General features: G+C 41.1%; 1 protein-coding gene across 2 annotated transcripts in view; it reads right to left on the bottom strand.

The window, feature by feature from the left end:
• Nucleotides 1-14,748, bottom strand: part of Erap1 (endoplasmic reticulum aminopeptidase 1) — a 30,004-nt gene extending 15,256 nt beyond the window's left edge. For both annotated transcript variants that reach the window (XM_055604004.1, XM_055604005.1), the window contains exons 1-5: nt 14,703-14,748; nt 7,219-7,762; nt 3,639-3,777; nt 1,354-1,488; nt 305-425 (exon numbers count right to left, since the gene is read on the bottom strand). In XM_055604004.1, coding sequence (XP_055459979.1) covers nt 305-425; nt 1,354-1,488; nt 3,639-3,777; nt 7,219-7,745 — 922 coding nt within the window. In that variant the 5' untranslated portion in view covers nt 7,746-7,762; nt 14,703-14,748. The remainder of the gene's footprint in view (nt 1-304; nt 426-1,353; nt 1,489-3,638; nt 3,778-7,218; nt 7,763-14,702) is intronic.
• Nucleotides 14,749-16,415: the final 1,667 nt, after the last annotated feature.

Raw genomic sequence — 16,415 nt, 5'->3', positions numbered from 1 at the left:
AATAATAATAATAATAATAATAATACAGCCTCTGCATTCTTCTCTCTCCTACTAACAACAACAGAGTACAAAGCCACCCTCAGGCTGCACTGTCAGGAACTGCATGGTAATCTGTCAGTAGTAGCTGATCGTATAAGTCAGAGGTGAGGGGATTCTCAGAAGGATCAATCTGTTCTTTGCACTCTGCTGGGAATTTCATTATGTGAAGGACAGTGTACAGAAGCATGGGAATGCAGCAGCAATAATAATATGATCTATGATGGAGGCCATCAAATGCCACCTGGTAATGTCTGTAATACTCTACCTTGCTTGGGTAAAGGATATGGAATGTTAAAATAATCCTCATAAAATTCTAGAAGAGTCACGGCAGCATCCAGAGCATAATCTGCTTGATTTATCTTGTCTGGCACAGCATACACAGAGACCTAAAGGAAAAGGACAGGAGGATATTCAAAGAACATAGTGGCTTCCTCTGACAACTGGAGAGGAGAATGGCTTTAACGGTTTTTTCTATGGGATTTGGATGCCAATATTACAGAAGACATTTAGGAATTCCATTATTTTAATTCTGGCTGCGCCTAATCAACTTCATTTCTGAAAACAACTATAAAAAGCTACAACTACAGCCTCAAAGCAGTTTTCTCTAATGTTTTCAGAAGGTAGTAATAAATGATGACTTAAAAAGCAGCAGTGCAATGTCAGCTGGACTCTAGAAAGTCCGCAGGGCACCACAACCAGCCAACCATAAGCAGGATGGAATACATCTTGCAGAGGTTTCTAAGCTTGCATCTGATTAAAACTGTCCTCAGCACTGAAGGCTAGCAGCTTTTTCTTCTTTCCTTCCCTACAACCAGTAACATTGTTTTCAATGCTACAGATAGTTATAGAAAGATGCAAGCTTAGAAACCTCTGCAAGACATAGTCCATCTTATTCTTTGTTTGTTTCCTTGTTTTGTTGTTTTGGGTTTTTTGTTTGTTTTGTTTTCTTTTTGAGACAGGGTCTCACTCTGTATCCCTGGCTGGCCTGCAATTCGCCACGTATACCAGGCTACCTTGAACTCCCAAAGAGCTGTTTCTGTCAGTATGCCTGGCCAAATTATACTTTTTAAAGAAGCATAATCTACATTCCACAAGGAAAAGAGCCAAGGTCAGAGAACCAACTAGCAACAGAGCCAAGTAACTCATGGCTTATGCATGGTCAAATGGGCTATCAAGTAAGCATCTGTGAAAATAGAATCATTAGCCGTCCTATTTTTTCTAAGAGTGAGGGATTCCAAGAACACAGAGCTTCCAGTTTTGAAACTAGGGGCACGAGCATAGGTTGATCATTTTGTGAGGCAATCACAGGCTCACCTTCACGCCACTCTTAGTCATCTTGCTCACGGACTTAAAATCAGAAACAATGAAGGCCACCAGGTAGGTGCTCATCTTCACAGTGGTGTCAAAATGGTCTTCTATGAGTCCTTCGGCAACATTCACAGATTTCACCTATTATCAGACTAAATTACCAAGTAATCCAATCATCCAACATACTGACAGATATTATAAAGAAAAATCTCTCAAAGTAACAGATGTATTGAAGGGACCAGCACAATATTTCTATATTTATTTTAAAAAGTCTCTACTAGATATCTGACTACAATTTAGATGTCAGGGCCAGACCATTTGATTGATTTTTTTTTTTTTTATTGAAATACAAGTATACTCCACACTGGGCAAATACATATATAACCATTTACTACCTAAAAAGAACTGATTTTTCTATTAAGTTGAAAGTGCCCTATGACTTTGCCTAATATGCAAAGTGTCTTCCAAATTCAGCTTTCTCTGATTGGAATGAGTTTTTAGTACAATCACAATGCAAGAAGCCTTGAAGGAAGAGTTGTTGCTTGTGGGTACAGTCTAAGAGGTGTGCCAGAGGGAGAGCCTAACACTTCAGCACAGTAAGTTCTGAGGTGAGGGAGAAGCATGCAGAGGGACACATTCTTATAGCCCATCCCACAATTGCCTGTTTTTGTGCTCTCATCTTTTATAACTCCTACCAGTCACTTTCAGGTCATTTCAACCAGTCCTGCTAAACCATTTAGCTTTACTCCTCATGAATCACAAGCTATCCTTTTATTTAAGTGTTTTCTACATATGCCCAGGCAACAGTTCCATTCTTGATGTGCTAATTAATAGGAAAGCAATCTGATTGTATTAATATAAGTTGAGATGTGCTTAATCTCAGCAAATTGCCTAAACTTTCAATGTTCTAATGGTATAAAAAATTGACTTTCCAGGCCCCCCAAATATTCATTGTTCTTCCTCACAGCACCACATCTATAGGGGAAGCTGGTCCCTCCTGATAGATTCTGACAGTGGGAGGCTTGTCTCAGAAGCAAAGTGGCTCCAGAGGCTTTCCTGAGCTCATAGGGGAGTCCAAGATACCGAGATACCCAGTGGATTAGGATGCCATCTGTGGTATCTCTAGAGCTCCTTGCCTTTCATATGCAAGCCTATGAAGTTTTCTACTAATTCCCTGTTCTTTATTTTTCTAGAGCTGTGGCACTGTCATTAGAGAATCCATTACTGTGCCACAGAGCAATGGCATACATGCTTGGTGTGGAAAATCATAATCTGAAAAAGTATATTTTCTATCTCAAATTTATACCAAGAAAGCAAACTAATTCTTTCTCTATTCAGATGCAACCCTGGAAACAGCGATAGAATTAAATTAGAAGTGTTCGCAAAGGACACAGCACTCTAGGGTGAGCAGATAAGGGGATCTTTCAGCTGTTCAAAAGTAGCACAGATTTGTATTGTTGACATGTTTATCTGGGAGTTTGTCATAGCTATCATAATGAAGATGAATGTTCCTTAGTGTAGTGAGAATTTTGGTTTCTTTAAAAAGCCTGTAATGTTATATGAAGATGTTTTTGTTTTAATCTCAGGTGTGGATATGGGACTGCTTCAGTGTGTTCACAGCTGTTAACTATGATTGTCTCGTGCTCTAGGAGAGCATGATTTTTGCCAGCAGGAGATAGCTTAATTCTGGGGACTCTGGAGAGGATATAAATGGGAGAGTCTTGAGAGGGCCCATGGCACCTGCTCTACTCCTGTTGCTGCTGGTGGTTCCTGCAGTTGCTGGATGGCTGGTTTGTTGTTCTGACTATGAAGATTGGACCCGCATATGCTTTCCTGGTTTTCCACTTTTGCATGTGTAATGTTGTCTTTGTTCAGCTCATGTTCAGATAGTTAAGTCAGTGAGATTTTATGGCTGTAGCTTCTGATATTACTATGAGATGCTCTATGGTTTTATTTGACAAAGCTTTCTATTTAACACCCTCATAATATATCACAGGAGAAAATGGGAGTAAAAGCACCTTGTGAAGGGAACTATCTGTTAAACCTGGTATGAATTCCTAACAGTTCCCTCTCATGTGTGTCATTTATAATGAAAACCTGAATTTGTAAGGGACATTGTTTTCTTTGGTTTTCAACAAATTGTAACTTGAAACAAAAGCATTGGTTGGAAATGAAAAGTTATTAAACGTAACTGTCAGGAAATCAAAACAAAGGTAACTGAAATGTTGTTGAAGCATTGGACATCACAGCGAAGGGCAGTTTTGCCAGGAGCAGATTACATTCAAACTCACCAAGGGCATGTTAGAGATGGCCAGGTGTCTTGGCTCCCTCCTTATCTTGATGGAAAAACTGGCCTTGAATGCAGGCTCATCAAAGCACGGAAAGGCCATTCTAGCAGCTGTGGGTTCAAACTGTGTTGATGCAAGTATTCTACAACCACAGGAAGTGAAATGAAATCAAGTACAGTGCAACAGGAACCCAAAAGTAATTTAAGATCCATAGGTATTACAACTTTTTTTTTGGGGGGGGGGGACAGGGGCTTGATGAGTAACCCTGGCTAACTGTGGAGACAAGGCTCTGCCTACATTTGCTTCCCAAATTCTGGAGTAAATAGATATGTTTTAAAGTAAAGAATGGGCTAAGAAGATGGCTCAGCTGGTAAAGTGCCTCTCCTACAAGCATAAGGACCTGAGTTCAGATCTCTAGCACCAACATAAAAAGGCTAGCTATAAAGACATACAGTTGTAACCTTAACACTTGGGGAACAGAGACAGATAACTTCCCAGAGATCACTGGCCGATTAGTCTCTCTAATCAGTGAGCACTAACCAGGTTCAAAGCCTCCAATAAATAAATGAGAGAAAACAGGAAAGAAAGAAAAAGAAAGAAAGAAGGAAGGAAACAAACGAAGAGGAGTGACTCTAGAAGACATCTTAGATCGACCTTGCACACATATGACTGCACACACATGTATACATACACTTTCATACAAATACAAAAAAAAGGAAAAAGAAAAAACTGTGTAACATAATCTCTTATGAAAAAAAATCCATAAAAATATGCAAGGTAGAGTTACTAGCTTTAAGAGACAACAAATTCTAAAACTTATTAGAAAATCCTCAGTGACCAAGAGGAATCTCAGGTATAAGCAACTCAGAGAGAATTATATCATTAATAAACATGCCTAAAACTGTTAGATTTTCTTAAACATTGAACTAATAACAATTGAGTAAGACATTTTTGGCCTTTTGCTCTCAAAAGATGACTTCAGTCAGAAGAAAACAGTGAAGATTTTCAAAAGGTTATAGATGCTGACTCATTGGTTTTACTTCTAGATATTCATTCTAATGCATATTTATTTACACTATTTACACGGGTATTCTTTAAACCGCTGTTGATATTATAAAGTTGAAACAACTTTATAAATTATATATTAAATAAATTATATTTTAAATAAATTAATACACTTCAATAAAATCACTGACATGATGCATGGAAATAAAAAAAATGTTAAAATCTTGCTGCTAAAGCAGAAAATGTAAGTTCATTTATATATAACAACACACGCCAATATCCAGGAATAAGACTGCAAGGATATCCCCTGGGGCCATAAATTCTTCTTGGAATAATCTGATTTTGATTTTTTTTTATCTTACCAAAGTAATATGGAATCAACAGATAATGATGCAAATTTGATATTAAAATTTAGCATAATATCTCCTCAAATAGGCCAGGTTTGGCAGTGCATATTAATCTCAGTATTTGGGAAGCAGAGGACCATGGATTTCTGTGAGTTCAAAGTCAGCCTGGGTACAAAGTGAGATCCTGCCTCAAAGAGAGAAAGAGAGTGGGGGTGGTATTCCTAATTTGAGGACTGTAGAGATAGATGGTTCAACAGCTAAGAATACTGATCGCCGTTCCAGAGGACTTGTGTTGAATTCCCAGCACACAACCACCTATAACTCCACTCCTAAGGAATACAATGCTGTTTTCTGGCTTCCTCAGACACAAGGCACAGAAGTGGTTCCTATATCTACATGCAGGCAAAAACACTACTAAACATAAAAGATAATGAAAATTAAAAATAAAAGACCTCCCCACATGGAATCAAAAGGTTGGTCTGGCCTAGCTGCCTCAAGAGGTCTGAGTCAATGGCTTTAGGAGCACAGTGTGTCTTTCAGTTTCTGAGCGACAGAGGCATCCCCACAGATACTGAAACATTCAGGCCGCTTTGTGTTTTTTCTGTATGATCTCTTCCTTAGAAGTGAAGGAAGCATGGAAGCTTGACAGGATGATTGGACTTAAATATTAATTGTATGTACCCTGCGTAGCGTGAAAACTGAGGAGGTCTCTGAAGATCCAGGCAGAAAAGTGAACCCCACGAAAAGTTAAGAATGAAAACCTGGTGCAGACTGAGTTCATCAACCTGAATCAGACTTAGGGGAATATAATAACAGGTGGTTTATTCCCAATGTATTTAAGCCCAGATATAATTTGGAAAAAGAAGTTTCCTGGTACAATATAATTCCCATTGTCCAAGTAACATAATTACATTGAAACTCAAGAAGATGGATTCTGGAGATGCCATGCTTGTACTAGCTTAAGGGCCTCAGCATCTGTCCTGGTCTGCAGACAGTACAGAGGTCATTTGAGCTATTTAGCCACCTCTGGTCCTGGTTATAGGAACTTGATATGGCCTGGCCCAAAAGATAATGTAGATTACCAGGTTATTAATCACTTCCAGTTCTCAGCTCTTCAGACTGAAGAACAGGTTTTTCATCTTTCCCACACAATCCTGTGTGTCTTAACATTCCAGCTTTCTCTGGAGATTGGTAGGCACAAGGTCCTTTGTGCTATGTTCTCCACAGCAAACATCATTGTATCCTGGCAACTACAACTATATTGATCCTGGCAATTGCCACTATATCCTGTTTCAACAAGGGTATAAGAAGTCTGATGGTCTCAGTCTTGCTATGTGGCTCCTCCAACCTGAGCATGATTAATTCCTTGGCTGGGCATATCATATCTGGTAACCTTTGCCAAGTAAGTAAGTGTGGGATTTACATTCCTCCCAAAACATATTTTCCTTAAAAACAGAACTAAGGCAAAGCACTGGAGTTATCTTTAAAAAAATGTTTAATTGAGAAAAAAAATATTACCCTCAAAAAATATTGCCCTCTCAAGACATGTCATGGTTCTGATTTCCGGTATGTATAAATACCTTATTCCAAATGAGATCTTTGCAAATGAAATAAAGCTAAGAAATAAGGCAGGCTACTGAACATGGCGTGAAGCAATATGACTGGTATTCTGATTTGGAAATTTGGTTTCTGGACACACAGGGTGGGTGCAGGGAGGTTTAGAGGGGACCAGGAGACAACAGAGCAGGGATGCAGCTCTTTATCAAAGATTGCAAAGAATGAACAGCTACCACCAGATCCAAGCAGAAGCAAGGAGAGATTGCACCCTGAGTCAGAGGGAACACAGGACTACTCAACTTGATTTCAGCATTCTAGCCTCCAAAACTGGGAGAAAACCAAGATTATTTTAAGGAACCTAGCTTGTGGCACCTGTTAGAATAGTCCTAGGAAATTAATGCATAGCCCCCAAAATTGATATTTATTATAAAAATAATATACAGAAATATAATTATATAAGTAAATAGATACTTACTCTACTAGAGCTAGAGGGACAAGTGGATGAAAAAAAAGAAGACAAAAAAGGAAAAGAGAAGATTTAGTCATTTTTGACAGTAAAAAAAATGAAAATATGACTGAAAAGAATTCAGCAAGAAATGGAGTTTGAAAGGAACAAGCATCTAAATAATACATTTAGTATGGTCAGACTAGAAGCTGAAAATGCTTCTCATTACCTCATTTCCCCTTCCTGGGTTCTGTAGGTGCTTTTATAAAATCCATGGAAGCTCTCAGACAGGTTGGCAGCATAGTTGATGATAACTGTGTACAGGGACCCAGCAAGAAGTGGCTGGGGAGCCAGCAGTGCAATTTGCTCATGAGCAGGGTACTCCAGGACCTTCAACGGTTCTTCAGACAGCGTCTCTCCAACGCCTTTCCTGAGAGTGGCCTTAGATATTTGCAGCTGGTGACTATGCATAATAATTGTGCTGGCAGGCTGGCTAGCTGTGATTTCTACTTCAGCTGTTCCCAAGAAAGTCAGAGTGCTGAGGTTTGCATGGATCATGAGATCATAATGAATCGGAGTGATATACTCAGGAAGTCGCATGTTATTCCAAGGGAATGGGGCACCATTACTAGCTTTTGGAGATACTGTATCGCTGCTCTGACACCAAGAAGGAGCTAACACAGTTAAAAAAGTCAATACTAAGGAAAGCAGAGAGGGCATGCTTGCAAGTGGGCATTTGAGGGACAGAGGCACCATCTTCTTGCTCAAATTACCTACAGGCACAATAAAAAAACAAAATATAGAAAAGCAAATTTAAAAGACAATAATATTAAACATTACTATGACAGCATGTCAAATTTATCAACCAAGTATTAACAAACACAATGTTCCAACAGTTGCAGATATTTAAAATCACCTTCCTTGTGCTACTGGGAGCACTCTTCATCTTTTTTGTTTTTCTTAAGACAGACTCATTGTATATCTCTGAGTATCCTAAAACCTGCTACATCTAGGCTGGGCTTCAGCATGCCTGTTTTTTAGTACTAGAACTGCAAGCAAAACTGGCTAGCAGCAACTCTTCAGACCCACTAGAAAGCATCATATGACTTTCAAATTTTAACTCTATCTTAGTTAAACTAAGATAAAAGAATAAAATAACAAAGTAATAGGACAAACTCTAGAACACTTGCAGTAGCTCACTAAGCGAACATTTGTAATAAAACAGGCAAGGGTGGTCAAGCAGAGCTGCAGTAGAATGCGATTAAAGCACCACTGCTCAACCACATTCAACCTCAGGGGGACTCCTGTAGTTCTGTACTGCCCCAGAGTTAGAAGCTCACTCTGTTGTAGCCATGGCTACAATGATGCCCCAACAACAGCTTTACCAGCATTGAAGTTCACTTGTTTGAACAAAAACGAGGTGTCCACAATACAAAATAGCAAGAATCTAGAATGTCTAGCTTCTGCAGTAGGAGACAGGCCTTGCATCCCAGAAATCCTCACAAGATAGAGAGGATATTATTCATTCATGTACAAGTAGAAAACACAACAGAGGATGGCAGAGTGTTTTAAAAACAGCAACAATAATAACTTGGTATTGGGAAGATTAGAATGACATTTACAAAGCAAAAGAGTGAGGATAGCTGCAGTGATGCTATAGGACAAAAGGCTAGCATTTGATTATAGTCTAGAGAACATGTCAGATCTGGAAAGAAGCAGGGCATTAAAAGTACTGCATGTAGGGTTAGCAGGCCAGGAGCTGAAGTATGAAGACAGACATACAGAAAGAACTGTTGGGCAATTGGTATGGTCTCCCATTCAAGTACTAAACAGGCCTAACCCTGCTTAGATTCCTAGATAAGATGAAATCAGATGAGTTCATGGTGGTGTACTATATACTGAGCAATTGATAGGGAATGTAGGGTAGTCCAAAGAGAACTGTGGGAAAATGGCCATCCTCAAGAGAAGTTATGTGAAGATGATACTTACTGCCTACTGAAAATCATCCCACAGCCCACACATTTTTGCTGTATGACAAAGGCCATGGGATATAAAGAATGTGTGAGCTTCAAGGGAATTTGAAATTTATGCTCCAGAATCAAGCACAGTTAATTATCTTACACATACCCCTTTCTATCAGTTTTCCAGGAAGGGTCCCTAACAGTGGAGCTGAAGAGAATGTTTCTAATTCTCCTAGACTCCTCTGGCTTCTGGACATTTGAATCAAATCAGAAATGTGAATCCCTAAAAATGGTCATGTCTTGTGGGAGTTTTGACTCTAAGACACAGAAGTTTAACATCATCTATGAAGAGTTAATACCCAGAGGGTATTAAAATAGTTAGATCTTTGCTTTTTTACAGTCTCTTTTTTTTTCACTTAAGTCTTCTCTCCATCTCTAATGGAGTGGCTATTTGCTTATATGATTAGATTTCAAAGGTATAATAAATATTTTAATTATCTAGGATACAAATTTAGATCACCCATGTCTATTACTTTCAACTAAGAAAAAAGTTAAAGCCATGAGCCATGGTGCATGATTGGAATCCCAGCACTCAGGGAAGCAGAGGCAGGTGGATCTCTGTGAGTTCAAGGACAGACTGGTCTACAAAGCAACTCCAGGACAGCCAAGGCTCTGACACACAGAGAAATCCTGCCTCAGGGGAAAAAAAGTTAAAATTTGAAAGTCAAGGGATGCTTTCTAGTGGGTCTGAAGAATGCTACCTGCCAGCTGTACTTGCATCTCCAGTACTCAGCAGACAAAGGCAGGGGCATGACTGCAAGCTAAAGGCCAGCCTAGTTTACGGAGCATGTTTTAGGCTACCCAGGGTTACACAATGAGGCTGTCTCAGAAAAAAGAAAAAGAATGAAGAGTGATCCCAATAGCACAAGGAAGGCAATTTTAAATGTATACTACTTTTGGAAGATTCTCTCTGTATCTATTAATGCTGGATAGAGGCATTCTGATGTATGTAACTATGTCTGTATGACACTTTCAACTTCCTGACACCTGAATCCCTATCGACGATAATTAAACTGCCATCTCTAGAGATATGGTCAACTTTAAACAAGACAAAACAAACAAAAACCAAATAACTTCCCAGGGAAGTTTTACTGGAAGTTGTTTTACTGGCAAGCCAATGTTAAACGTTTCCACCATAATCCCTTCCAGACTCTGGCCCTACCCTGTGATAGCTGCACTTCCGGATCTATCACAAGGCCGCAGTTGCTGAATAGTCCTCCACAACTCATTCTCCTCCTTACCTTTCTCTCCTAACCCAGAGTTAAAACCATCTACAAGCTTCTCACTATGGGTAGTCGATCTAGTAGCTGAACAGAAAGGGTTTCCCACAGTTTCACTGTGGAGACTACAACCCCAACTCCCAGGACAACACCCAAATGAAGAGGGCAAATGGTGTGAACAGACAAAACAGTGGTTTTTGGTTTACTATTTTCTTTCATTCTGAAACCAATCAAAAGACAACACCATATTTTTGAGGAGATGGCACAAATTAAAGTAAAACAAAACTTAAATGGGAATATGGCATACAACTCCTCCTATCTTTTCAGGCCGGATGCTAAAGAAGGGACAAATTGATACATTTCCTTGAAGGTATATAGACAGAGTAAAGAGAAGTGATAATTTTGTTTCCATTTGGAATTCTTGGTGGCAGGAGCCTCACAGGTGTGGCCTTTGACTCAAGACAGAAGAAAGTGATATGAATGTGGCAGGTTCAAATAGGCAAGCATTCTGAAAGTCCCTAGAATCCTCCTACAGCCCAGGAGCAGATGCAGAAACTGTGAGTATTTTTCAGTTGACAGAAAGGCTCATGAGCAGCTGGTGTCACAATGGGGCTAGCAAAAATATAGTTGGATTTAAAAGCTTCAGTACCAGGAAATAAAAAATAGCAATGCTTATCCACGCAAATTCAGCAGATAAATGAGGCAAACTCGCTTAAGTTCTTGGTCCTTCCTACAAAGAAAATTGTATATCTTATATTTTTACCTATTTTAAGGGAAGACATTCAGCAGTAACCATTAAAAGCCACTGAATTTTGTGCTCAGTTGAATCCACTGCAGATTCCCAGAATTCCCAGAGACTATGCCCCGTGTTTTGGCATGCCAGTCACTCACTGGATGTCTGTAACCGAATCACTGAGATACAGATTCTTCTTCTACATCACCAGACTGAAAAGTGTCTTCAAAGGCTCCTCTTCCCCCTCGACTGCTCAGCCAGGTAATCAGACCCTCCATCCCTCAAAAGTCTGGTAACTAAGGATCTACCCAAGTACCCCACCCAACACATGCCCAGTATGCATTTTAGGTTTTGGCTGTTCTTAAAATGTACCTGGGAATTTTTTCTCTATTTGCATCTCTTCCTGTGATTCCCTCCTTCTCTCTCAATAGGATCCTTCTCATGTCTTTCAAAGTCCAATTTAAAGGACGATTCTCTGAGAATCCTTCCTGAAATACTCCAGATACCAGTAACTACTTCTTTGACCACCCACTCTCCCTAGTATGTTCTGTGTTTCTCTCATGGCAATTCTCCTAGCCCTGCCTCTTCAGGCTGTCATTGATGCACTTCTGGGATCTGCCCTTCTCCACTGAAACTGCTGGAAAGTGATAGTGCATTAATCTTTAGATTTCCCATAGCATGCAAAAGTACAACTTGCACACGAGAAGGGCTTGATAAAAACTCAGTGTAGTGAGAGGTATTTCACTGTTAAAATTCTTTGGCTAATCCCAACCAGTCTGAGGTCATGTTCAGTATGTTTAGCTCTTCCCTTGAAAAAGTAGCTATTCTCACTTTCTAGTGTAAGTGTTCAGTTTCAACACAGCATTTCATAGTTCTGAATGATCTCCTAAGACTTGCCTTCATTCAGCATTCTCTAAGAGTGACATGAGGTAGAAAGCTCTCTAAAACAATAACATACTCAATATATGCAACTGCTTTATTAACACGTCAAAGAACAGAAGTCAAGGAGAAAATAACTACTAACATCTGACAAAGCATCATCAGGCATTTTACACTTATTTTGACCTAGTGGTTTTTAATTCCTTAAAAGTGCGCATGCACACACACACACACACACACACACACACACACACAATGTAATCTAGTCAAGTTTATACTAGTTGGAATACAACCAAGTCTGTGTAAATAGTAACTCCTGCTTTTGAATGTCACCCAGTTTCTAAACTCTTCTGCTTTTACTTTTTGATTTCTGATGTGATACTTATTCTTTTGTGTATTATTTAGATGTACAATACTTTATGAATTCTAAATAGTAATTTGTTCTCTCTCACATGTACACATAATAAATATATAAACTCCATATAAGCAAAAAGGGAAATGTGGCTTTTAGTCTTTGCTTCATTACCTACTATATGACCTTGGACAGATTACTTTAATTCTGGTTTCATTTTCTTTATGTGTAAAATGAAATATACCTCTCTCTCAAGGTTGCTGTAAAGATCAAGTAAGTTGAATTTTTTTCAGTAATATTACACAAATATTCATTAAGAGCCTATTTGGAGCCTTTTTCTAGGTTCTAGAAATACCAGCACAACCCAGGTCTCTGTCCTCAAAGTTTACAGTGCTGGCAACAGATTACTAAGTTTATGCCAATAAAAAGTGAAAGCTCTGAGTGTGTATATGCACTAGCCATTCTAAGTTCTGTGAAGGAACACACACACTACACATTCTGGAGTGGCGGGGAGTAAGGAATAAGAGTTGGTTAAATTATATTTTGGCTGGGGCTCTCTGAGAATGTTTTAGATAAGTCTAAAAGAACTAAATCAAATTAACTAGGAAAAGGGGAAGGTGTTCCCAGACAGAGGAAACAGCAAGCATATTTGCAGGTTGAGGCAGTAAAACAGCAGTGATTCTGAAGGCCAGTAGAGGTGAAACACACAAACAAGGAGCTGGCCCTGCAGAAGTGGCCAGAGGCCAGACCACTACACACTCCTGCAGAAATGTTTAGTATTAAGGATGAGAATGCAATCCTAAATGCAATGAGAAACAGAAGAGTTTTTAGCTAGAAGATCTTGGAATCCAATTCACAGATTAATAAATCACCCTGGTGTTATGTAGAGAATTGAAAGCAGCAAGCAGGAAGGCCTGAGGATAAATTTGCAAGAGAGTGGGGCTACTTTATTTAGGATGACCTGGGAGTTGGGGTAGGAGAGAGGGCAGTTATCAAGAAAGGCTACAGTATATTTAGAATGAATATCTGGTAGGCATCGGCTTTCAATGAACTAGAGAAGACTAGAAGTACGATAACTTTCAAAGGGAGAAAGGACATTTATTAAAATGTTTAACTTTGATGTCTAAAAGAAGACAAGATGAAATTTCAACAGATACTGCAACACAGACATGTCACACCACTCCAGGCTTCACTGTAATTTTAAGAATATTGTAAAGAACTTTCGTTTTTCATGTTATGAAACTGAAGAGTTAGCCATTGTGAATGCATGTCAGGCTCTATCACCTAACTTCAACTCAAGCCAGAAGAGGCGGCCATTTTAGAAATGGCTGTGGTGATTCTAACTTTTCATGATCCTCAGGGAAGTTAAAGACAATTATTGGGACAAGTTCCCATTTGATTGGGACACCAAATGCAAAGCAAACAATCAGGAACACACGTGCTTCCAAATTTTCTCCAGTATAACCCAAACTTTTGTAAGCAGTGAGGTTAACAAGCGCTGGAAACGGCTCATTACTTCTGGCAAATCATTTCGATACAGAGTTAAAACTATGTAAACATACTAGAATTTCGTATTAGGTCTACCTTAAAAAGCTGCTAATTAAAGGTACATTTCCAAATCTGGTCAGGAAAGGGATGGAGGTGGAGCAATTAAAAAAAAAAAGTTTTTAAATTTTTGACTATAGACGGAGCTTACATTGTGGCATTAAAAAAAGAAAGGAAGGAAGGAAGGGGGAAGGGAGGAGGGAGGGAGGGAGGAAGGAAGGAAGGAAGGAAGGAAGGAAGGAAGGAAGGAAGGAAAAAGAAACAGTATTTCTTTCCAAACCCAAGTTACCCAAAGAACTGTCATCAAAAGCGTAAGAAAGTGTGTTCTCTTGCTCCTTCCCTTCCTCTTACGAAATTAAACACTCTAGCAGCATACCATGTGAGTGAAGCGCCAGGAAGAGGCACTCATTTGCTTAAACAGGAGTTAAGGCATTTTACAGCCTTGGGAAAGGAGGAGGGGGTGGGGTAGGGTGGCGGTGGGAGCGAGCCGGCGCGGCGGCGAGCACCGGAACGGGTGAGATACTCCATACTCTCCCCAAAGCTCCTTCGCTTCTCTGGGAACACGCTCAAGGTGCCCTCCAAGGCCTGCCCTAGAGGTTCACCCGGCCCTCCTCGGGTCGCCATTGGACTTAGAAGGGTGGAGCGGCTGGCCAGTGTCCAGCAGCTAGGCGGAGCGTGGTCAGCGGCCCTCCCGCCGGGCAGCGACAGAGCCCGGGAGCTCGCTGGCCTCACAGCCTTGGCTCTCCCCGGGCCACCGACCGGGTAGGGCCGGCGTGCGGTGCGCTGCCGCGGCCCCAGCACCTCGGCGTGCTGAGGACTCCTGTTCCCGAGTCACCGCGCCTGTCCTGCCGGCTCGAGCCTGGGGCCTCGCCGGTGCCCGCTAGTCCTAACCCACCTTCAGCTGCCCACAGCCCGGTACCCCCCGGACCCAGTCCTCCACCCGGACCGACCGAGCCGCCTCACCTTCGCCGCCATCGCCAGCCTAGCCGCCCGGGACCGAAAGTGAAAATGAAATTGGGCAGCGGCGGTGAAGGCACGTAGGGCCAAGACGGGCGGTAGTCAGGGAGGAGAGGGAGCCCAGGGCACGGTTAGGCCAGGGATACCGGGGCACAAAATTAGAGATCCTGAATGGGAATGAATTCTGCGGTGCTGGCAGAGCATCCGGCAGGGAGGCGCACCCACCAGAATGTGGAGCGTTTTCTCCCGTGTCTTATGGTATATGTGATGTGTTTGCTAACTTCACTAACGCTGGGAATGTGAGGCGTTACATTAACGCAGTGTGTGAGGTGAGTGCTCAGCAAGGTATTCAGACAGGCTTTGCCCTCCAATTCTGGAGGGACACCAATTAAATGCAGAAGATACTGGTAAAAAAATTGTAAAACTTGCTGTTGCCTTTACCGAGGTGCCTAAATTGTAAAAATATATTGCCTGCAAAAGCACTCACTACAGACAGGTGACCACTTCTTTGTTTCTGTATTAGAGCTTCGGATCAAACGTCTAGGAAGAGAAATTAAGGAGCTTGGATTCCAGAACCAGTGTGTTGGAAAATAGTTAAAGATCAGGTGTCTTGGGTTAGGCCCAGCCTCTGACAGAAACTCCCTTGCTTAACACATAATGTTAAAATTTGATTGGATGACCCCAGCATTCACCAGTGCCCCCTAACCTTGCGGTTTTCACCCTTTAACTATGCAATAGATTCTTCTTGGGACTTGGTTCAGGTCAGGAAGTGGCTGCCTCCCTGAGCTCAGAAAAGAAAGCTTTCATTTTAAACTTCTGTGTCTGAAGTGAGTTTTCTCGGCTTCCATCCTGAAACCAGCACTAATAAGGAATAGACATTGCACTACAGGAGATTGCCTGTGAGAGACCAAAAATTAGCAGCTATTATTAAGGCCTGAACTAGGTAGGTGGAGAAGTCTAGTAATGCCCTGAGGGGAAGGACCACCTTACTGCATTCTTTCCCCACCCACTAAGGTACAGTTGCTAGGAAACTGGCCCATTCCCCCCCCCCCCCCCGGGAGGGACACCAGGTCATTATGGTCATTATAGCCAATCAATTCAAAATGTAACATTTTGACCAATAGATGCTGGCCAGGCAGGAATCACCCCTGCCTTGGGCATGCTGGGAGGGACCAGAATCTTTAAATCACCCAACTAACCTGAGCATGGCCCACCGCTTCGGCAGTGGGGGTGTGGGCCCAAGCTGTAGCTTGTAATTTACAATAAAAAGATCCTCATGTATTTACAGCGGAGTCTGTTTATTCCTGGTCTTTTGGGGTTCGTGACCTGGGCAGAACACCTGTTTTGTTTGTTTTTCGAGACAGGGTTTCTCAGTGCAGTCCTGGTTGTCCTGGAACTGGCTTTGTAGCCCAGGCTGGTCTAGAACTCAGAGATGCCTCTGCTGGGATTGTGCCGCCATCACTAGGCAAGGTGAGAAATCCTGAGCAGGTAAGAACACTGGCTTCTCTTCCAGAGGCCCAGAGTTCAGTTTTCAGAAAAACACAAGGTGGCTCAGGAGTATCTACAAAGGAATTTGATGCCCTCTTCTGGTATATAGGTGTACATGCAGACAGAGCACTCCTACGTTTAAAAAAGTACATACATAAATTTAAGCCAAGTTTTAAACACAGCAAAAAAACAGACATACCCAAAGTCACCAAAGGCTGTGGGTGTTTTCTG

Source organism: Psammomys obesus, unplaced genomic scaffold (assembly GCF_907164565.1).
Source record: "Psammomys obesus unplaced genomic scaffold, mPsaObe1.curated_primary_1811, whole genome shotgun sequence".
Classification (NCBI taxonomy): Eukaryota; Metazoa; Chordata; class Mammalia; order Rodentia; family Muridae; genus Psammomys; species Psammomys obesus.
Note: the sequence above shows the minus strand (reverse complement) of the source record. Positions and strands in the feature narration are given on the sequence as shown.